The sequence below is a fragment of the Sarcophilus harrisii genome, chromosome 2 (genome assembly GCF_902635505.1).
Source record: "Sarcophilus harrisii chromosome 2, mSarHar1.11, whole genome shotgun sequence".
Lineage (NCBI taxonomy): Eukaryota > Metazoa > Chordata > Mammalia > Dasyuromorphia > Dasyuridae > Sarcophilus > Sarcophilus harrisii.
Window position 1 is genome coordinate 265,009,485 of NC_045427.1, and position 24,624 is coordinate 265,034,108.

At 33.4% G+C, this 24,624-nt stretch overlaps 1 protein-coding gene across 10 annotated transcripts in view; it reads right to left on the reverse strand.

Annotated features, from left to right (window-relative positions):
• Nucleotides 1–24,624, reverse strand: part of TP53BP1 (tumor protein p53 binding protein 1) — a 174,488-nt gene that overhangs the window by 14,851 nt on the left and 135,013 nt on the right. For all 10 annotated transcript variants that reach the window (XM_031952184.1, XM_031952180.1, XM_031952185.1 and 7 more), the window contains 2 exons: nt 10,821–11,343; nt 5,544–5,696 (listed from right to left, as the gene is read on the reverse strand). In XM_031952184.1, the coding sequence (XP_031808044.1) occupies nt 5,544–5,696; nt 10,821–11,343 (676 nt within the window). The remainder of the gene's footprint in view (nt 1–5,543; nt 5,697–10,820; nt 11,344–24,624) is intronic.

Here is a 24,624-nt window from a genome sequence, read left to right on the forward strand (position 1 = left end):
GCAGCTACTACACTGAAGGACTATAGGTCTTGAAATACTATGTTCTATAGAACAAAAGAGCTAGTTTAAGACCAACAGCAATTTATCCAGAAAAGTTAAATATAACCCTGAATGGGGAAAAAAAAAAAAAAAAGACATTTCAAGTAGGTGTTCATGATAGAAACCCTTAAGAGAAATTCTACATATAAATACCTCCAGGAGAAATATAAGGAAAATATTAAATATTAAAGATTAATTATATGGGATTCAATGAATTCAAATTGTTTACCTCAATGAAATCAAATTGTTTACCTCTTATTTGTGAAAATATTACCAGTCCTCTTATGGCTGTCATTATTATCTGGGTAGTTTGAAAGAAAGGTCTAGACTAAGCCAAATATGATAAGGTGATTCTTAAAAAATAAAAATCTAGAGAGATATAATAAGGAGTAATTATCAAACAAATGATTCATAAAAGGAAAAACTGATATGGAAGAAGCTAGTGAGGAAGAGAACAGATAGTGCTAGAGTTTTACTTTCATCAGGAATGGTTTAAAGAAGGAAAAAGGTAGATAGATGGATAGATGGATGGATGAACGGATAGATAGATAGACAGAATAAATGAAATATGTGGATGTGTTTGCATATGCATATATATGTGTGTATATATACACACACACATATATAAGTCTTTTATATTCAGAAAAAATAAGAGGGCCAGGGAATAGGGTGGGGACAGAGGATAGATAAGGCAGAGAAGGAAATAGGTAGAGATAAAGGAATAGGAGAACAAACAAAGTAGCAGGTAGAAGAAAAGTAGAAGAGTGAGGAAAAATAGGGTAAACAGGGTGAGAAGTATAGTGAAAATAATATGAAGGAAGAAAATACACAAATAATTGTAGCTTAGAATGTGAATGGGACAATTTGCCCATAAAATGAAAATGGGTAGCAGATTAAAAATGTGAATTCAACAATATGTTGCTTTCAGAAAACATTATAAAAATGAGATACATACAAAGATAAAATAAAAGGCAAGAATAGAATTACGTAAAAAAAAAAAAAAAAAAAAGCAAGGATAGTAATCATGATCTCAGACAGTGTTAAAATTAAAATAGACTTAATCAAAAGAAGCAGAGAAACTACACTATGTGTCAGCAATATTACTCAGTATTGTTTTAGATCATTTAAAATATTCAAGAGCGTATTGAACATAATGAACATAAACACAAAATAAAACACAAATAAACTCAATATCTAAATAACTGAAGTAACATTTGTTGATCCTGGATAGAAAAAGTCAACAAAATTTCTTAACTGACAATTTTACTTAGCTAATCTCTTTATTCAATGTCATCCCAATTAAATTACTAAAAAATTATTTTACTGTTAGAAAAAATTTCCAAAGTTCATTTGGAAGAGCAAAAGATCAAAACTTCAAAGAAATCAGGAACAAAGATTTAAAGATATTCAGCAGTATCAGAACTTAAACTATACTATAAGGGAGAGCATTGTTGCAGTATAAAAAAGATCATTTTGATTACTTTAAATTAAAATGTTCTTGTATACATAAAAGCTATGTAGCCAAGAATAGAAGGAATGTAGTAAACTGGGGGAAAAAAACTTTCAGAGACAATCTTTCAGATGGGATATGATTGGGTTGGAATATTCCTGTAGTGATGGAAATGATGAGTTAGTTGATTTAGAAAAACATGGAAAGAATTGAACTATGAAGGAAGATACTATCCATCCTTGTAGAAATAAGCATAGTATGGTTTTACATATATGTATATGAGCATTATGTATGTGTGTATATATATGTATATGTTTATAGATATCTATGTTTTATATGTATGTACACATACATACTTAATTGTATTTAATTTAATTGCAGCCACCTTTAGAGTGAGGGTGAGGGGGAAGGAGAAAAAAAGTAAAAAGTACACAGCAGTAAAACAAAAGAAAACCAATAAGGAAGTAAAGAAAAAGTGGATAGCTTTACAAACAATGTGTAGTACAAGAAAATAACAAAAATTCCCTCTTTGTTTCCATCCCCATCTTCACTTTTTTGTTTTCTTCTGTGTATTGTTTTCATGCTTTATTGATATTCTCTTCCCTCTTTTTTTTTTTTTTTTTTGGCCAGGGGATAGGAGTGAAAAGTGGGAGGCGAGCAGCAACCCTATCACTTCCAATTAATTTACCCTTACTCCCACTCATCTAAGAAAAGCCCTTCTTTGGAATAAAAAAATATAACCAAGAAAAAAAAATCAGTACATCAGCAATCTGTCTCATTCTGTACCTCATTCATCAATTTTCTACAAGAGACATCAGGCATATTTGCTTCATCACCAGTCTTCTAACATCATGATCATAAAGTGCCTGCATTGATCAAAGTTCTTAAGTCTTTCAAAGATGCCTTCCTTTATTTTGTTATAGTTATTGTGATATCTATTCTTCTACTTCTGCTCATTTCACTCATTCAGTTCATTCAAATTTCTCCAAGTTCCTTTGAATTCTTCTTATCTGTTAATTCTTATGTATGACAATATTCCATTAAACTCATATAAGAATTTGTTCAACCAGTCCCCTGAGATAGGCACCTACTGTTTCCAATTCTTTGCTACAATAAAAAGAACCATTATAAACATTTTTGTATGTGAGTTGTTTCTATATGTCTTTACTTTGGAGCATATGGCTAATAACACATAGCTAGAATCAATAAGAGGTACAATACATCACTAACAAAATCCAACAGCAAGAGATACAAAGAGAAATTCCATTTAAAATAACTGTCAATAGGATAAAATATTTGGGAATCTATCTGCCAAGGGAAAGTCAGGAACTATATGAGCAAAACTACAAAACACTTTCCACACAAATAAAATCATCTAAACAATTGGAAAAATATTAAGTGCTCTTTGGATAAAGTAGTGAAAGGGATCCACATGTGCAAAAATGTATGTGGCAGCCCTCGTTGTAGTGGCCAGAAACTGGAAAAACTGAGTGTATGCCCATCATTTGGAGAATGGCTGAATAAATTGTGGTATATGAATGTTAATGGAATATTATTTTTCTGTAAGAAATTACCAGCAAGATGATTTCAGAAAAGCCTGGAGAGACTTACATGAACTGATGCTGAGTGAAAAGAACAGGACCAGGAGCTCATTATACACTTCAACAACAATACTATATGGTAATCAATTCTGATGGACGTGGCCCTCTTCAACAATGAGATGAACCAAATCAGATCCATTTGTTCAATAATGAATAGAACCAGCTACACCAAGCGAAAGAACTCTGTGGCAAATGAGTATGAACCACTACATAGTATTCCCATTCCCTCTGTTTTTGTCCGCCTACATTTTTGATTTCCTTCACAGGTTAATTGTACATTATTTCAAAGTCCGATTCTTCTTGTGCAGCAAAATAACTGTATGGAAATGTATACATATATTGTATTTAACATATACTTTAACATATTTAACATGTATTGGTCTACCTGACATCTGGGGCAGGGGGAGGGGAGAAGGAGGGAAAAAATTGGAACAAAAGGTTTTGCAATTGTCAATGCTGAAAAATTACCCTTGCATATATCTTGTAAATAAAAAACTATAATTAAAAAAAAAAAAACTTGCTAGGTGTGCATCTGGACAAATCACGAACCTTTCTTTGCCTCAATTAAATTACCTATATAGTGTGGCTAAGACTGTTTACACTACTCCCCTAACAAAACTACTGTGAAGTGCTTTGAAAACCTTAAAGCAAACAAAATGAGTTATTGTTATGATATATGTATATATTTGAAGCTTTGATATGATGTTTCACTACCTTTAAAGGTATGTGTAATAAAATTAGTGCAGAATTGCATGTAAAAGCATGAGTTCTTTCAAATGCCCCCAAATGGACCTCAAAATACCCAAAGAAACTGAAAACTCTGCTGACATCTAGATACTAAAAGAAATCCATCTCCTCCTTTTTTTCTCCAATTCTGAATCAGACTCACCAGTAGAACTTCTACAGTTGATTTCTTCACTATTTCATCTCTAAGGTAAATACTTAACTTTAACCAGAGCAACAAATGGCAACGAGATCAAATGTTACATCAATGATGAAGATGGGTTCCAAAAATATGAACTTTTAGAATTTCACAAGAATTCTACTCCCAATGTTCTGAAGCTACAGGAAAAGAGGCCACCTAGAATAGAGCAGAGTTTTGGCTTTGGAGTTGGGAACACCTGGGTTCAAAGCCAACCTTATATTACAGCTGTGTGACCCTGAACAAATTAACCTCTTCTCAGGCCCATTTTCCTCCTTTAAACAATGAAGACATTAGATTTGATGGCATCTCAATCCCTTCCAGCTTTAAATCTAAGATTCTATGATTAGGTAATTACAAAAGATGTCATGCAAAATTGTATTACAACTTGTACATCAAATATAGTGTGATAATGGATTTAGAGTCAAAGGAACTGGATCCTAATACTATTTTTTAGATTTAGTACTTGTATGGCTTTGTGTATTCCTTAGCACAATATTTTTTCCATCCACAAAATTATGGAAGTGGACTAGATGATCTCTCTCTCTCTCTTTTTTTTTTTTTTAGTTATATCATTACACTTAGTGCCAATTAATTGGTCTGATTCTTTTTTTTTTTTAATAGCTTTTTATTTACAAGATATATGCATTGACAATTGCAAAACCTTTTGTGCCAATTTTTCCCTCCTTCCCCAGATGGCAGGTAGATCAATACATGTTAAATATGTTAAAATATATTAAATACAATATATGTATACATATCCATAGTTCTTTTCCTGCACAAGAAGAATCGGACTTTGAAATAATGTACAATTAATCTGTGAAGGAAATCAAAAATGTAGGTGGACAAAAACAGAGGGATTGGGAATTCTATGTAGTGGTTCATACTCATTTCCCAGAGTTCTTTTGCTGGGTGTAGCTGGTTCTATTCATTATTGAACAAATGGAACTGATTTGGTTCATCTCAATGTTGAAGAGGGCCACGTCCATCAGAATTGATCATCATATGGTATTGTTGGTGAAGTGTATAATGATCTCCTAGTCCTGCTCATTTCACTCAGCATCGGTTCATATAAGTCTTTCTGAAATCATGCATGATCTCTTATGGTTCATTCTAACTTTAAATGCAATGATCCTAATATTAAAATTTTTAAATGTTACATAAAAATTTTAAATTGTATTTTTAGTTTGCTTGCTACTCCTAATTAATATTTCACATCAAAGAAAGCTTTATAGTGATTTCTAAAATTCTACATTAAAGGAAAAAAATAACACTGAGAGGCTAAGTGATAAGCTCAGTGCTACATAGGAAAATCAGGACTGGCAGAAGAAATAAAAATCACTAACTTCCAACCTTCTGCTGAAGTCCCTGAGCCACTTTATCCTTTCTCTTTCTGATATAAAACATACAAAAAACAAAGTATCAATAGCTGAATAATGGAACCAAAGGAAGAGATAGAGTGGTTAAAAATAAAATCCAAGATAACATTCTATTGAGTAAAATATGCCTCTAAGATCTCTTGTAATATTACCTCAGTCACCTTTCGATCCACTTCTGTGCCATCTACATAATATACATCAGTGATAACACGTGTAATTAGTGTGCGTACTTCACGTATAGTTCGCATGTGGCGATGTAAGACCTGGCCAGGTGGGGGCTGAGGCAAGTCAAATTCTTCTTCTCCCTATAATGTTGAAACAGCAGAACAAAAAATTAACACATTACCACAAATGGATATAACTATGACCTAATCAATTCAAAATCATATTAATGGAGTCCATTAAATCAGAATACAGTAAACTACCTGAATTACATCTAGAACCAAAAATAAAATTTCTCCCAGAATTTAAATATCAAGTACATAATCTGCTCAATAGATATGTATAACATGTATAGATATATATGTATAACACCCAAAGATCTGAGTTAATGTCTACAAATTTTGAGCAAGAATCCTATTTATATCATAAATTTAAAAAATTGCTAATTCAAATAAAACCTTATGCCTTTATGAAAGCTGACATGTAAATACACTAAGTAAAGCTTGGCTCATGTTAGAAAATAGATATTTTTTTTTCCCATTCAGTTCTGTAATTTCATCAATGTAGATGATGAAAGCTTCCATATTCACACGCACAGCTACAACTTGCATTTATATTCTGAGAGTTGTTTGAGGTATTGAGAGATAAAGAGACTTGTTCATGACTGAATAGCTGGTATAAGTCTGAGGCAAAGCTAACTTAGACTTGCCTAACTTTAACGCCAGTCCTCTCTGCCATGCTGGGGGAGGTGGGGAGGGTTAATAAATTTTTGGGTTTTCAAAAAATTTTTTGAAATAAAAAGTTTAATTTTTTTAATTTGAATTTTTCTCATTTTGCTATGAACTGACAAGTTAAGTGTTGGTTATAACAACAACAAAAAAACCCACAACACAACTTCCCCTCAACTTTTATATTCATGTAGTTTCTCTCTAGTGTGGAATCAAACTTCAGGCAGGACATAATTATATTCATTACATTTATAAAGTTTATTTCTAATATGAATTCTGTGGTTGGAAGTAAGGTTTGAGAACATCTTGGTAAAGTTGTAAAAAGAGCAGATTTTGAAATCAAATGATATGGGTTCCAATCCCAGCTCTGATACCAGCAACTTTAAGTCATTTACTCTCTTAAGTCTCAGTTTCTTTATGTGTAAAATGAGAGAATTGGATTAGATGACCTGTGAGCTTTCTTTCCAACTCTAACTCTATGATCTTTCCCACATTAAGGGTTCTTTCAAGGATAAATTCTTATAGTTAGTACATACACCTGCAAAATCCAATCATTATTTCCATAAGGAAGGATAAAATTCAAATAAAAAAATCAATCCCTTAAATATAAATGTGACATGATTTCATTTCAAATAGTTATTTCTTTTACAACTTCTGTTTGTCATCCCATGCTCTTCACTTCTACAACCACTTAGACCCTCATCATCTCTTACTTGGCCTTTTTCAGCAGTCTCCTGACTGACCTTCCTGTCTTGCTCCGTTCCCATATATCGTCCACAGATGTTGATGTGATTTTCTTCATAAAATGCAGGTCCAACCCTGTCAGTCTCTCACTTAAATCCCCACTACACACCTTAATAAATTTCAACAGCTCCCTATGAACTCTGCAATCAAATATAAACTCTTTTGTTTGGCATCGATAGATCTTTATAACTCAGTCGCAGCTTAGCTTTTTATCTTTATTCCATATCAATCTCCTCCACCTACTCTAAAGCATAGCTAAACTGGCCTGCTTTCTATTCTTCAAACTTAACATATTTTCTATTTCCATGCCTTTGCACTGACTGTTCCCACCTCCCATCCCTCCACTTCTTAGAATATATGGTATCCTTAGAAAATGACCTCAAGTACCATTTTTTGCATGAATCCTATTCCCAGTCCCTCTAGCTGACAGCACTTTTCCTACAAAAATTACCTTATATCTCTTTTGCAATATCAATTTATGTATGTAAATGTGTTATGTTCCCTGTTAGAATGTAAGCTACTTGAGAGCATACACTGTTTCATTTTTGTCCCTGTAATTTTAGTTCCTAGTATAATGATACACAGAAAGCATATTAATGCTTGCTAATTGAATAAATGCTTGTTCAGAGCAGTTCACCTTTGCTGCTTTAAAGATAAAAGGATTACACATATCTCTTCTGCTCAGACCAAGCCTTCATAATATATTCTCTTGCTGCTATTGCTTAAAATGAGATCACTTGCCATGGGGGAAATAATGTAGAGTGAAAGAAATTCATATTTTCTACTTTTCATGCCTGAAGTGAGAAAAACGTTTATAAAAAAAGCTACTATGTGAAAATGAGTAAGACAGATTCCAATACAAAGGTTGAAATGTAAACATATTATTCATAGACAAATACTAGGATGATAGATTATAATGAAAATAGCCCTGGCACTTATGGCTTAAAGGCTCGCCTTTTATAGATATCCTATTTGATCCTCACAGCAACTGTTAGAAGCAGGTATTATTATCATTTCCTGTTCTAAAGATGAGAAAACTTAAATGAGATTAAGTGGCTTGCTCAGATTCATATAGCTACCAAATTTCTGAAGCAAAATTTGAACTGAACAATTCTTAAACCCAAATTCAATGCTCCAGCCATACACTTCCACATGGCATTGGTATTAGACCAAACTGTCACAAAAATATAAAAGAGTAAAAATAACCCATAGCGTCTGCCCACTTCCTAAATAAAATCATATAGCTACCTAAGCAATCTGCACAGATACAGAAACCATACATTAGGAGAAACCAACAGACATCATTATAAAAACAGGTGAGTCAGATGAAAAAGGAAAGGACAGAAAAACTAATGTTTTTTTTTTCTCCTGAATAGTATCCTGAAAAAAGACCTGTATGACAGTGAACAGCTTAATTCTCTTATTCATAAAAGAAGGTGCTAAGAGAAATGTCAAAGAAAACACTTGTAAATGCAGAGAATCTTAATTCCAAGGGCACAATTCAAAATTTAAGGACTAGAGGAGCAAATCAGACCCAAGTCTTACCAACAATGTATAGCACTAAAAATTTTGACATCCTTGGCTTTATCACCATACAGAAGGCATTACAAGATGAAAGAGGACCATGAGTCGGTGGAAAAGCAGAGACACGGAATCAAATCTCCAGATTTTCAGATGACTGCTCTGCATTTTAAGTACAGATCAAGGAAAGCATGGCTTAATGAATCAGAAGGCTTGTGTTCAAGTGCTACCTCTGACATATAAGTCATTTAATTTCCCATGGCCTCCAGGTAACCCTCTACACCTACAAGTTGTAGAATGGTTGCCTATCAGATTTGGTATAAGGAATTTCCTTACTGAAAGTTCCCTACACTAAAGAAATCATAGGGCTAGCTTTTAGGGGAGAAAAGAGAAAAGCAATAGTTAATTTTTTTTTTGTCTGAACCAATTAGTTCATTTATGTGGGGAACCTACAGTATATAAATTCCCTCTACTGATACAAACCAACAAATCTCTTCTTGGAGGTTTCTAAGGATATTTAGAATTTAAGAAACTTATCCAAGATCACTAATTTAGAATCTGTCAGAAGCAAGGACTGAACCCAGTTTTTCCTAACTTCAAGATAGGCTCGTTTTCCACCATGCCATAAATCCAAAGCCTAAAAAATTGGACACAAATCATTAAGCTGTGAGATTCAATTAAAACCTTAAAAGATGAAAATAGGAGAGGGGCAACTAGATGGCACCATGGATAGAGCACCAGCTTTGAAGTCAGGAGGACCTGAGTTCAAAATCCAGCTTTAGACACAACACTTCCTAGTTGTGAGATCCTGAGTAAGTCACTTAACTCCAACTGCCTTGCAAAAAACAAACAAAAAGATCAAAACAGGGAACTGATGTGTGATCTACTCCAAGTGTGTTGAAACTACATACTGCTGGAGGTAATACATTTTTTCAGAACAGCAGCTTTTTATCCAGGCATTTCTAAAGAGGCATGGATAAATGAAATGCTAAGCATGTGTTACAGTTCAACATAGGGGTCCTTAGAAAACACTTAATGAGGGGTTTGTGATTACAAAGAAGTCTTTTCCATATAGATTAAAGATGGACCCATAACTTATTTATTAATAGGCTAAGAAAGAGCACACAGCTAAATCTATATTAGTTTCCATCTTTAACCTACAGCCTTCTAAAGAAATCTTTAAAATCTATTTTCAGATTTGTTAATCTAATATAGATTGTTCTTTCCTTGTAACCACCTCATTTTTAGCATCTTATTATACTCCTAGCTTTCTTTCTCTACCCCTAATCCTACCAGTTCCTGATACTTTCCCATCCACTACAAATCTTTTTTTTTTTTATTTTATTTAATAGCCTTTTATTTACAGGATATATACATGGGTAACTTTACAGTATTAACAATTGCCAAACCTCTTGTTCCAATTTTTCACCTCTTACCCCCCCACCCCCTCCCCTAAATGGCAGGATGACCAGTAGATGTTAAATATATTAAAATATAACTTAGATACACAATAAGTATACATGACCAAAACATTATTTTGCTGTACAAAAAGAATCAGACTCTGAATTATTGTACAATTAGCTTGTGAAGGAAATCAAAAATGCAGGTGTGCATAAATATAGGGATTGGGAATTCAATGTAATGGTTTTTCCACTACAAATCTTAATACCGCCTCTACAGATCCCAAAGTTTCTAACTTTTTTTTATTCCTACTACTTAAGTGCTCTTCCTGGTCATGAATAACTCCTTCTCCAAGTCCTTGCCACCAACTTTCAGTACTCTTCACATTCCCACAAAAAAGATTCCCAAGAAAAGTAGACTAAATTTTGATAGATGAATAAGAAACAGAAAGATGCTCAAAGCAACAATATTCTGAGACATGAAATAGGGTGCAGATTGTTCATCTATCCTTCTCTTTCAAGAAAAAGGTGAGCTCAAGAATATTCTAGGGAATTTATGATGAAAAATGCTATCCATACCTAGAGAAAGAACTGATTGTATCTGAATACAGCCTGAAGCATATTTTATTTTTTACTTCTTTTTTCTGGAGGTTTTTTTTGGGGGGGAGGGGTACAGAAATCTTTGTTTTCTTTTGCAACATGACTTTTATGGAAATGTTTTATACAACTTCTTCCTGACTGTGTGACCCTGGGCAAGTCACTTAACCCCAACTGCCTCAGCCTCCCCCCCCCAAAAAAAAAGGAAAAGAAAAAGAAAAAAAAAGAGAGATTATACAATTTAGAAGATCCCAGGAAGTCCCACACCTGTTCTTACCTGGCTGTGCAAAGAATCGGTATCATCTCCTGAGATATTTGTAGGTTTCTCAGCATTCCTCCTCTCAGTCTGAACCTTAGCATCCTGTCTCCCAAGGCTCTGGTCAGCCATGCTGGTCCCCACCTCTACTTGTTCACACACTTCTTTCATGGTTTGTGTTGCTACTGAAACAACAGTTGGAGCCCAAAGAGAATATTCCGTTGTCTGGACTTCTTTGTTATTTGTATTGGCCCAAATGCTTTTCCCTCTAATTCCTGGGCTCAAAGACAAGACTTTACTATGTTTGTCCTGACTGCTTTTTGATTCTTCTTGTTGATCTCCTACCACATTAATTTCCACAGTACCTCCTCCTTTGGGACTAGATGGCACTTGTGTGACAGTCTGCTGTGCAGTTGGAGAAACAGAAGCCTCATCATGAGAAGTGTGCTTGATGGGCTGTTGTTGGCTGGGCCAGGGGCTAGGGTCATCCTCCATTTTTTCATCTTCTATTTCTTGAGTGCTTGGGAAATTGAATAAATCCCCCCTGAAAACCAACCATACAGAGAGATCATGTCATAAGTAAACTGATCTGTTTGAATCAAGAGCCAAAAGACAAGCCTCCTTCTAAGAGCTATATGTCCCCTTCCATTCCTTGGTGTTTCCCTAACAGTATGAGCAGACACCACGTCCCATTCACCACTTAGTGAGACTAAAATATATAAAATAGATCCAGCAAATCCAAGTTCCAGTCTTTCCACCAAATAAGAAAATGCAAGTGTCCAGACTACTTCCACCAAGTGAAATAAAGATAGTGACAACATGATTATTGTTACTGGTAATTGTGTTTACGAAGTTTTATATCATGATCTTAAGTAGCTGCTCCTGTGAAATAAGAATGGTGAGTTCACAATTACTTCAACATGACAATACTATTTTTGGAAAATGTTTTTCATTTTAATCAATGAACTTGTGGCAAAAGAAAAATAAAACAGAAAAAGTGAATTTCTTATCAGTTAATAATGCAAGAATTTATTTTTAAAAAGGAAGATAAGATCACAATTTTTATGTATAAAGTAAATGTCTCTAATAATTTTCTAAATATAAATTGTCTTCTATCAAGTTTGCTATGGGCTCACACTTCATAAGCAAATAGGGATATTTTAGATTTTTCATTAATTAGTTGACATTATGAGGAACAGAATGACATGAATAAAGATCACAAAGAACAAACAACTATATGCAAGCCATCTGTGTGGCTGGATAGAACACTTACATTGATAAGAACATAGATCCATTAAATATTTATTAGTTAATTAGTAGTATTTATCAGTTAATAATATTTCTATTTTTTCCAGTACTAATCAAACCCAATGTTTATTTTGGGGAAAGGAGCCCAATTTAAAAGGCAATAAATTGCAGTGAAGCTTCCAGCTCTATCAGCTATAGCGATCAAATCAAAAAGTATTTATATTAAGTGCCTAAAATGTACCGGCCAATGTTAAGCTCTAAGGATACAAAGAAAGTAAAGAACACAGTCCCTGAACTCAAGGGGTTCATATTCTGACAGGGGAGAAAACATGCAAAACAACTATGTACATTTAAATATATATATATATATATATATATATATATTCAGAGAAAAAATTGAAATACAGATTAAACTGGGAGGTAGTCTAGGGAAGTAGTCCAATGGACAGAGTGTTGGACTTAGAATCAAAAAATTGTGAGTTTGAAAGCTGTCTTAGATATTTACCAGATGTGGGGCCCCTAATCTCTAATCTGAGCTTCCTCATATGCAAAATGGTAATAAATATAGCATCTATTTCATGAAGTTGTAATGAGAATTAAATAAGATAACATGTAAAGAGTTTGCAAACCTTAAAACACTATATAAATGGTAATGGTGGTAGTAAGTAGTAGCTGTGTTTCGCCTTTGGATAACTTAGCTTTTCAAGAGCTGCAATGGTACAGTCATCATAACAGACCAAGTTCAAAAGTCCTGGACTAAGAAGACAAGAACAGCTACTCATGACTGATACAAAAGTATAGAGGGTACTGAAATGAAACATTTGGTGTATATATGCAATATTGTATTAAGAGAAACAAAGAGATTTTTGCTTTTAGACACATGGATAATAAGCACATTATTTATAGTTGGTAAATGGAAAGCTTTTATGACTGTCTTTTGGAGCTTTATATCAAAAGTCCATGGTGCTATTAATATAAAATATCTAGGTTAAGTATTATTACTATGAGGATTTTAAAACATACTTAAAAAACAAAATGCTCCTAAAAGTTCTTTGTTAAAGTAGGAGCTAAACAATGGAAGGAAATTCTCAGGTAGTGTCTTTGAAAACAATGAAAAAAAAGCTATGTTAAATTAGCTGCACCTTCTTAACAAAAGAGCAAAGTAAGCTTTTTTAATTATCTGAGATATTTTAGGTGAAAGTGTTTTGGAATTAAAATTACTTAGAGTGGCATTTGTGTATGTAGACATAGTCTTAGGTATAAATTGGTTTGCATTGTTCCTTCTAAACATGAACTTTAGCTGCTTAAATTCAGCAAATAACAATCAAGAACCAATAATAACCAAAATTTTATTGGGAAAACTAAGTTTTATCTTTTCCTTAATATTATTTGATATTAGTAAAACATGAAAAAACATATTTCAGGTTTTAAAATCGAAATATGTTTGTCAATTTCATAGAGATTAAGGAACACAGTCCATTGGGAAGTTTACTTATCATTAAAGTGGAATATGCCACTTACTTTTCTGTCTTTTCAAATAAAACTAGATTATAAGTACCTCAATAAACTCAGCTCATTGAAAACAAGGCCTATGTTTTATATTCCTTCGTATTCTTCTTCATGGCTAGTATAGGATCTTGTACATTTGTCAGTAAATATCTGTTAGTTTGATTTGAAATAAAAACAATGGGAAATGACAAGTGATAAAACTGGCCTTAAAGTTTCAATGCTTACTTTCACAGGATATAATGTTATGAATTATTTTCAGTGGTTCAGTCAGCCATTTACTTCATAGGTATTTGCAAAATAGTATTTCACATTACTGTTCTATCTATTCCCTTTAAGGAGTTTGGGCACATAGTAATAAATATTAAGGAGAAGCAAAGAAACATGAGTCTACATTATATTACTATTAGTTTGTTTTCTTGCTCTCATTCTCATGCTCTATATCTATTTACTTCAATGATGGATGACTATTCAACTCATCTCCTAATAGTATTTAAAGATGTTTGTGTTTGTTTTTTGAGAGGTAGTGAATGTTGACTGACAATTATGCAAACAAATTATATTCTTGGCTTCCCTAAAAGGCAAAAGTAAATGGGAACTTCGGTCTTATTTCTTGCAGCAATGAAAAGCCAGCAGACTTGAAAAAACGGGAAAAAAAAAACAAAACAAAACAGAAATCAGACATTAGGTATGTCTGAACAATGGTATTTAAAGACAAATGAACAACCACCAATTAAACATCAAATATAACACTTGAACTGTACCCACGGAGGCAATAACCATTAAAAAACAAAAATTCCCTCCTTAATGTAAAATGTAAGGTTTCTGCCTGATACATTAGTAATATTTTAAGTGAAAATTCAAGATTCCAATGATTGCACTTCAAAGTTTGAAGCTGTTTCAGGACTTTGTTATTTTGGAGAACTGCTACTATAAATGAATGATAGAATGTATCTTTTTATATAAAATAACCCTTCCCATTAATTTGAAGAGATGAGGTAGAAGAATTCATATGGATTGTTCTACCAATACTTTGAATCCTCAGGCCAGCAATTTAAATGATATGTTTATGTTCATGATTTTAATGAGCCACCAAAAGAGGACAAATCATTTCATCTAACACATGACCAATATCACTCTAATTCTGTGCTATATTTGAGTATGATTTGACAAACTTGACATTGTCTTCAGACATCTGTATAATTTAGATAAAATACTTGGGGGAAACTGCCCCATTCAACTATCAATTTCTCTAATGCCAAAAGAATTTTTAGCAACTCAGTACAAATTGTTGAAGTCACAAAATACATGTTGCCTATATGAACATTATAATTAAGTGCCTAATTTATATGATACTTGTTTTAAAAAAATAAACAAAAACATTGTTGCTTAGAGATTGCATAGAGATTGGTAGATTGAAGCTATAATTCTTCATATAGCTCTAATGATGTCTCACCTGTAAAACAGCAATCAGGTGTCAGGGCTTCAATGTCAGAAGAAAAAAAAGTCAGTAAGACAAATGGAGTACCAAAATGATAAGACAAACAAGATATGATGTCTTTTATTTTTAGCACACTTTGCGATATTATAAGAGATTCACATATATTAATATATTAACCTTTACAATATTCTAATCTTATGGACTGGGAAACTAAAATACATAAAAATTAATGAACTCACATAGGATTCTCAAAGTAAATTAGTAGTTGAATTATTAAAAGTAAGTATGCTTTTTAAAACTTTATGGTTTAGCCATGTAGCTATACTCACCTAAATCTTCAATGATTAGGAATTCTTAAAGTTGATTCAAAAGAAGCTATGAAAGGTAATGAAGACATCTATGTTCAATATATATGAGAAAAGATTTTCTACCCATGAAGTATTAGACCCTGGTCCTAAAAAATATACTTCACTGTGCTCCTCCATCCTTAGGCACAAAGTCATGAGTTACTAACATTCTTCCACTATTACTAAGTGTTAATATTTGTGATAATCTATAACAGGTGCCTATCACTGTCAACACTGTCAACACCATCAGACTCACAAACCAGATGTCATCCTTAACTTCTCACACTCATACTCAATAGAAGATCCCGCCATGGATAACTCCCAGGATCTGCCTCCTTTGCTCTTACACATGTGCTGTTAAATAAATGTGTAGAAAGTCACATTTGCAACCATTCTGGTTGGGTCCACTATAAATTTGTTACCCAAATTCAAATGGTCATTCACTTCTGTTAGGCAATTCTTCTATACCTTCTTTATCAACATACTATCTCACTTGCTCTTCCAAACCTTTTCGTCCCTCTTCAGACTTCTCATAACTCCCCTTTCTCCTACCCCCTCAGCTTAGAAAAATTTATCTCATATTCTAAAGAGAAAATTGGAGTTCACAGCAATCCCTCTTCCTCATCTCCTCATCTCCTATCATTCAGATGCTTTGTATCACTAGCTACTCCTTCACTGCTATTTCACATGAAGAGATGGCTTTAGTTATTAACATGATTAACATCATCTCCCTACTCAAGTAATCCTATTCCATATCATCTCATCCAAGAGCCTGCCTCTTCTCTGTCTACTGGCTCCCTCCTTCCTAAAAACATATCCAGCTCTTTCTTCATCCTAAAAAAAAAAAAAAAAAATCCTCACTTAATCCTTTCATCCCTGATAACTCTTAGCCTATAACTTCTGTCCTTTAAGGCTAAACTCCTTTAAAAAGTCATACCCAAAAGGTTACTCCTCTTTTTCTCCTCTCTTCAACTCTCTTCTTAACCTTACAACCTAGTTTCCACCTCATCATTATAGTAAAACTGCTTTCAAAAATTACAATTTCTTTATTGTCAAATTCAATGGCCTTTTCTCAATCCCCATTCTCTTTGACTTCTCTGTAGCCTCTGATACTGTAAATCATTTTCTCCTCTTTGATGATTTCTTCTTTATAGGTTTTGGGAACACCATTCTTACCTGCTTCTCCTCCTACCAATCTCTTTTGTTGGATCCTCTTCTCAATCAAACTCTATTTATAGAGATCCCATATGACTCTGTCTTGGGTCCTTCCTCTTTTCCCTCTATATTATATCACCTGGTGATCTCATTTAGTCTCATGGATTAATTATCATCTCTATGCAGATTACTTTCAAATCTACCTATGCTCTTTGTTGACCTCTAATCTCACACCTCCAATTGCTTTTCCTATATCTTAAACTGGATGTTCAGGAGACATCTTAAACTAAACACACCCAAAACCAAACCTCATTATCTTTTCCCTCAAATTACCCCCCCTCCTCCTCCACAAACACCTTTAATTTCCTGTTAGTATCAAGGACAACATCATTTTACTAGTCATTCAGGATTCCAATCTAGTTGTCATCCTGGAATCTTCATTATCTCTCATGCTCTGCCCCAAACAATCTGGTGTTGTCATGGTTTGTCATTTTCACCTTTGCCACACTTCTCCAATATGTTCCCTTCTCTCCTCTGACACTGCCATCACCCTGATATAGGTCCTCATCATCTCATGTCTGAATTATTGTGGGTTGGCCTGTTTCAAGTCTTCTCCTCCTACAAAATATCTTCTAATCATCCACTTAAAAGTGATTTTCCTCAAGTGTAAGTCTGATCACTCACCTTTCCTTCCTGTCCTCACTGCCCCTCTCTCCCAGTGGCTCCTTGATGCCTCCAAAATCAGGATCAAATACAATTCTTTGTTTGGCCCTGACCAAACAACCTGCCTCTCTATCATCTTTCTAGTATTCCTCTACTTTATTCCCTTAATCTATGTTCTTCAATCCAGTGACATTGGTCTCCTTATTGTTCCGCAACCAACATACTTCATTTCTAAGCTCCAGGTATTTTCTCTGGCTGTCCCCCATGCCTGGGATGCTCTCTCTTCTCATATTCCCTAATGGTTTCCTTATTCTCATATTCCTAATGATTGGGATTTGAAGAAGTCCCAACTAAAATCTTATCTTCCAAACAACAACTCTTGACTCTAGAGCCTTCCTTCTCTGTTTATCATATATATAGTTTGTTTGTACACCTTTGTTTGTTGTTTCCATTAGATTTTTAAAAAATTTTATTTATTTATGCTAAGGTAATTGGGGTTAAAGTGACTTGCCCAGGGTCACACAACTAAGAAGTGTTAAGTGTCTGAGGCCAGATTTGAACTCAGGTCCTCCTGACTTCAGGGCTTGCGCTCTATTCACTGCGTCATCTAGCTGCCCTTCGATTAGATTTTAAGCACCTTGAGGGTATAAGCTGTCTTTTGTTTGGTTGTGTATTCCCAGCAATCAGCACAGTGTCTATCATAATAAAAGGCAAGTATGTATTACATAGTTACTAACTGACATATATTCAACCCAGGCCAAAACTATTATCTCACACAATTACAAAAGTCTGTTGGTTAGTAACCCTGTCACAAGTTTTTCCCCTTCCAGTCTATTTTCCACTGAGCTGATCTTCAGGGCAAAGCTGATTACTAAGCTTTTTCCTACCCAAAATATTCTAGTAGCTCCCTTATTTACTGCCTTCAATATGAAACAAAATCCTGTTTTAAAACCTTCCACATAAACCTAGCCCCTTCCTATCTTTATATTTATTGTTCTCCACATACTCTAGGATACGTTGACACTGATCTTGTTTTTCCTCAAACATGACTCACCATTTTGATTCTATGCCTTCTCAATAGCTTGCTTTCTTGCCTGGAATGTTCACCTTTCTCACTTCTATTAGTTTATCTGGCCTCCTTTAAGGCTCCAGTCTGAGTTGAGCCCTCCAGAAGTAAAATTAGATAAAGATATGAATTCTATACTTATAAATTTTTAGTAATAATTAGAAATAAGCTCTGAATGCTATGAAAACAGATAGTTTTAAAAAGCAATCAATCCTTCCACCACTTAAAGAAATATGTAAAAAGAGACAGCAACAGATGGAGAATGGCAGAATGTTTCTGAAGGATAAGAAACAAATTCCAATAAAACAAATGTATTACTCTGAGTAATAAAATTCTAGAAAGTATTCCTATTTGAAACTAAAGGATTCAGTACATACATACCTCTGAAGACACTATAAAACAAATAAAAAAAATTCAAGGAGCTAAAAGCAATAAAAGCATTCACATTTTAATGCTCACATAAGTAGCTCTAGTTTCAGTACACAATCAAGAATATATCATCCAAATGAATTCTCTAATTTCTGGGGAGGATGGCCTAGAAAAATATGTTGAATGCTCACAAGAGGATTAAGAGTTTTCAGTACCTGAGTCACTGAGTATTTCTTTCTACAAACAAAGGTACTGCATAACAGAGAGGATACAACAACTAATTGAATTCAATATATAAGTACTCATTTAAGCAAGTTCCCATGAAAGATACAAAGACAAACAAGTTATTTTCCATGAATACAGACAATTTCCACAAGGGGAGAGAAGAGTCATGAACAAATAATTTTAACAAAAGCAAAATGTGATAAGTGCAATAGGAGAGATTCAGGCAAAATGTTAAGAGGAATAAAAAAGTAAAAATTATTTATAGTGAGGGATGAAGAAGACTTTATAGAAAAAAATGGTATCTACATTAGACTCCCAATAATAGTAAAATTATGATAGATGGGGATGGGAGAAAAGCAGAAACTTCAATTGCCCAACTTGACTATATCACAGAGTTTGTGAAGAGAAAAGTGACAGAGGAGCTAGTTAGGCTATTATAATAATAGTTCATGGCAACAATACAAAGACCTTTCAATGAAAATGGAAATGAGATATTACAGAATCAATAGCATAGGCAAGAAATGGAAAAATGACTGGTTGTGGATGGGCAAAAGGAATCAGAACCTGAGTTGAAAGAGATTTCTCAGAAATCATTTAGATCAACTCATGCCTGAAAATAATTCATCTTTTAAAATTTTTTTGCTGAGGCAATTGGGGTTAAGGGTCACACAGCCAGGAAGTGTAATGTGTCTGAGGTCATATTTGAATTCAAGTTCCCCTGACTTCGGGGCTGGTGCTCTATCCACTCACTGCATTACAAAGCTGCCCCTAAATAATTCACTTTAAAACACACTTGGTAAACAGTCATTCAGCCTTCACTTAATGCTCTCTAATAAGAGGGAGCATACTACTATGTTCTATAATATTCCATATCATTTTATTAGTTTTTTATTTTTTAAATTTTTATTTTTCCAAATACATGCAAATATAATTTTCAACATTCATCTCTGCAAAACTTTGTTATTCCAAATTTTTTTTCTGCCTCCAGCCCCAGAGAGCAAGTAATCCAATATAGATTAAACATGCAAATTCTTCTAAATATATTTCCACTTTTGGCATGAAATCAAAAAGAAAAAAACACAAGAAGAAAAAAAAGCATGGAAAGGAAAATATAAGTGAAGAAACAATAACCACAAAAGGTGAAAATACTATGCTTTGATCTATATTCAATCTCCATAGTTCTCTCTCTGGATGTGGATGGCTCTTTCCATCAGTCTATTGGAACTGGCCTGAATCACTGCAAGGCTGAAAAGAGCCAACTTAATCACAGCTGATCATCACATAATCTTCTTATTGCTGTGTACAATGTTCTCTTGGTTCTACTCAGTTCATTCGGCATCAATTCATATAAGTTATTCCAGGCTTTTCTGAAATTAGCCTACTTACTAATTGTTTCTTATAAAACAGTAATTTCATTTACATTCATATTCATAACTTATTCAGCCTTTACCCAACTGAGGGGCATTTGAGTGAATTCTCTAAATAATTTTAGAAAGGAGGGCTTTATCAGAAACACTGGACGTAAAAAAATTTCCCCCCCGCTTTCTGCTTCTCTTCCAATCTTGCCTGCACTGGTTTTCTTTGTTCAAAACCTTTTTAATTTAATGTAATCAAAATTATCATCCATTTTGCATTTCATACTGTAGAAATTTTTCTTTGGCCATAAATTCTTCCCTTTTTTACAGATCTGAGAGTTAGACTATCCCTTGTTCTTCTGATTTGTTTATAGTATCACCCTTTATGTTTAAATCATGAACCCATTTCGACCTTATCTTAGTACAGGGTGATGATGATCAATGCCTAGTTTCTGTCATACTACTTTTCAGCTTTCCCAAGCAATTTTTGTCAAAATAGTGAGTTCTCATTCAAGAAGTTGAAGTCTTGGGTTTATCAAACAATAGATTACTATAGCTATCAACCATTGTGTCTTGTGAACCTAACTTATTCTACTGATCCAATGGTTTTGATGACCCCTGCTTTATAATGTAGTTTTAGGTCTAGCACAGCTAGGCTATTTTCCTTTGCATCTTTTTTCATTAATTCTCTTGAAATTCTTGACCTATTGTTCTTTCAGATGAATTGTTATTTTTTTCTAGCTCTATAAAATAATTTCTTGGCAGTTTGATTGATATGATATTCAAGAAGTAGGTTAATTTCAGTAGATTTATCACTTTTATTATGTTAGCTCGGCCTACCCATGAGCACTTGACAGTCTTCTAATTGTTTAAATCTAACTTTGACATCCCATATTATTAAGTAGTTTTTCTTTTCAAGTTTAAACTGTTCATTTTGTTGTTGTTTTCTTTTGGGGAGAGGGGTTTTATCCAAATGTTCCAAGTGACATCAAACAGATTAAGTATTACAAAGTCACTATATTGGTGAAACTATGAATTGGAACAATCAATATAGAAAATAATTTCTATGCTCAACTGTGAATACTTTCTGATGCAGCGATATCACTATTAGGCTTATGTTAAAAAAAATACATATATATATATATATATATATATATATATCTGCTCTTTTTGTGATGACAAAGAACTAGAAACTGAATCCCTATAATCTACATAATGGCTTTAACAAATTATAATAAATTAACTAAATGGAACTCAGTGCCATAATAGGATGATAAAAAGGATAATTTCAATGAAACCTGGTAAGACTTGAATGAACTGGTGCATAGTGAAGTTAAGAGAAGTAGAGAAATATTTCATACTATAACAATATTATAGAAGGAACAAGTTTCAAACACTTAAAAACTCTAATCAACACAATAGTCAAGTATCATTCCAAAGGACCAATAATAAAAAATGCTACTTTCTTCAAAATACAGAGATGATGAAAAAACATATTGAATGGAATACACATTTTTGCCCATGGCCAATATGGTAATATGTTTTTTGTCTATTCATATTTGTTATAAGGATCTTTCCTTTTTTTTCCCACAGTGGAAAGAGGGAAAAGTAGGGGGAAAATATTAGTTAATTTTAAAATATATATGTATATTTTAAAGTCATTAATGACTTTTGAGTGATAAAGGTTGAAGCAAGACTGAAAGGAATAGAAGAGTGGTGGTAATAGTAGATGGCAGAAATCAGACTCAACAAGTTGAGCAATAAATATTTATTAAATTGAAGGAAAGCATGGTCAGAAAGAGAAGAGGGTAGGTAAAAGCATCCTTTTCAAGGATGATGGTAAAAGGATAGATATAAAGTGAAAGTAGCTCAAGGAGGTCATAAAATTAAGGGAAAAGTCTTTTAAATTACAGAGGGGGAAGATGACAGTGGACAGAAAAGGATTGAAGATACAAGGGAAAAAAGGGTAAATTGGCAGAATAAGACTCAGAGGGAGGAGAAGGGGCTAGAAGTTTTCTTGGAATGGAGGTATACTTCTCCCACTGAAGAATAATGGGTAAAAAATATATGAAATCTTAAGGACACAGAGAACATTGAAGAAGTCTTCCACCAAAGGTTTCCAATTCAGAAAAGGAAAAGGTAAGATCAATTGTTGAAAAGAGATGAAAAAGACAACAAAAAGAAAGCAAAGAAACCCCCTCTGCAAAGGTGAGAAGTCTACAACTGTACAACATACTTTGAGACTTTTTCAATTTATTGCTCAACTATGCTCTTCTCCTTTTTCTTTCAGTGGTAAATTTTTTTTTTTTTTTTTTTTTTTTTTTTTTTTTTTTTGTATTTAAAAATACTATCCAATATCTAGTAGGGCTCTCCAGGAAAAATACTGGGAAAATTATAATGATGTAAAAAATAAAATAAAAATTTTTAATGAAAGCACAACTAAGTAAAAGTCTAAAAGGTGAATAGAGTGAAAAGACCATTATGGAAGGAAAAAAAGGAGTCAACTAGAGTGTAATAAAATAGCTAAAATATCGAGTTTTATGGTTTGCAAAGCATTTTACAAATGCTATAGCATCTGAACATTAAAATAACTCTATGAGATTATGTACCTATGAGGTAATAGGCTATTATTATCATTCCCATTTTATAGATAAGGAAACTGAAACTGAGAAGTGACTTGTCAGGTTCTCAGGGTTAGTGTCTCCTGCAAGATTTTAACTGACGCACTCTTATTCCAAGTCCAATACTCTTATCTACTGCACCTTCTCTAAATATGCATGGAAGTCACAAGAAAAGTTAAATGGCATCAAATTCTAGTGTAATCTGGCAGGGTTATGTGACTTCCTCTTCAATTCTCAGATATAAGAGCAAATTTTAAAAATGGGTCATTGAAGTCTAGAAAGTTTGAACACTGTGAGTCCAGAGTGTTAATTATCAACATATATACTGAATTCACTAAGGATAATGACAAAGAATACAGGACTGTGAGGAGGCTACTAATGGCAGTGAAAAGATATGAGGGATATCCTTAAGGTCAGCATACCTTCCTGACAAAGGATGGAAAATGTAATATAAACAAATATAACACATTTTAAGAGGCACCAGGCTAAATGATTATGGAAAAGTCTAGAAGTAGCAAAGATTTGAAAATGAAAGGATGCCCATCAACTGGATATATGGCATATGATTGTAATAGAATACTACAGTATCATAAAAAAAAGAAAAATAACAAGCAACATCCTGTCAGAAAAACCTGGGAAGACTTATATGAACTGAAACAAACTGAAATGAACAGAACCATAAGAATGATAACAAGAATACAATATGATGATCAACTGAAAATGACTTAGCTATTGCTACACTCAGTAATACAATAATTCAAGACCATTCCTGAGCACTTATGATGAAAAATGCTATTCATCTTCAGAGAAAAACCTGATGGAGTCTGAATGCAGATAGAAACATGCTTTTTTGAAATTTTATTTTTCTTCTCTTCCTTTAGTCTGTTTTCTTTTACAACATGATTAATATGGAAATAAGTTTTGTATGATTGCATATGTATAATCTATATCAAATTGCTTGCTTCCTCAATGAAGGGAGTGTAAAGAAGAAGAGTGAGAAAATCTGGAACTCAAAATTTTTTAAAAATAAATGTCAAAAAATGTTTTTATATGTAATTAGGAAAAATATAATATCTAACATTGAGCTATAAAAAATGAAGGGGATGGCTTCAGAGAAACCTGAGAAGACTTATACGAAATGATGTAAACAGAAACAGAACAATTTATAAAATGACAACATTACTGTAAGGCAAAAGGCTTATGAAATCTGATCTATGTATTAACCAAGACAATTCCAGAGGACTAATAAAGAAAGATGCTACTTACATGCTGATAAACAGGTGAAAGACTCAGCATATACAATAAAACACACAAGCTTACACACTTTTTCTCTTTCTCTCTTCTCCTTATGGGTATGCCTAATGTAGAAATTTATTTTGTTTTGCTACACATGTAGCGGTCAAAATAAATAAAAGAATGGATAATGGCTATCTATAAGAGCTGGCACAACATATTGTAAGATCAGACAAGATAACAATAATAATAACAGGTAAAGGAGTCTGATTTATTAACCTAAGAGTAGTTTAAACATTACATATTGGCTATCTGATTAAGGACAGAAGTTCTCAGATACAATTATAGGTCACAATGTTTTCCAAACTATGTAGCTTAGAAATTATGGAGTTCCTTTCTTGGAAAGCACAAGACCCTCTGAAGGATGGAGGCATAAAGTAAATGCCCAAATGGACTTGTTTAAGTACAACTCACATGCAAATATATCCATTCTTTTCAATGAAAATAAAGTTCAACTCAAAGTCAATGAAAGTAAATCACCAACACTTCAAGCCACTCCAACTAACAGTGAATGCACTATAGTGATTATATAATAT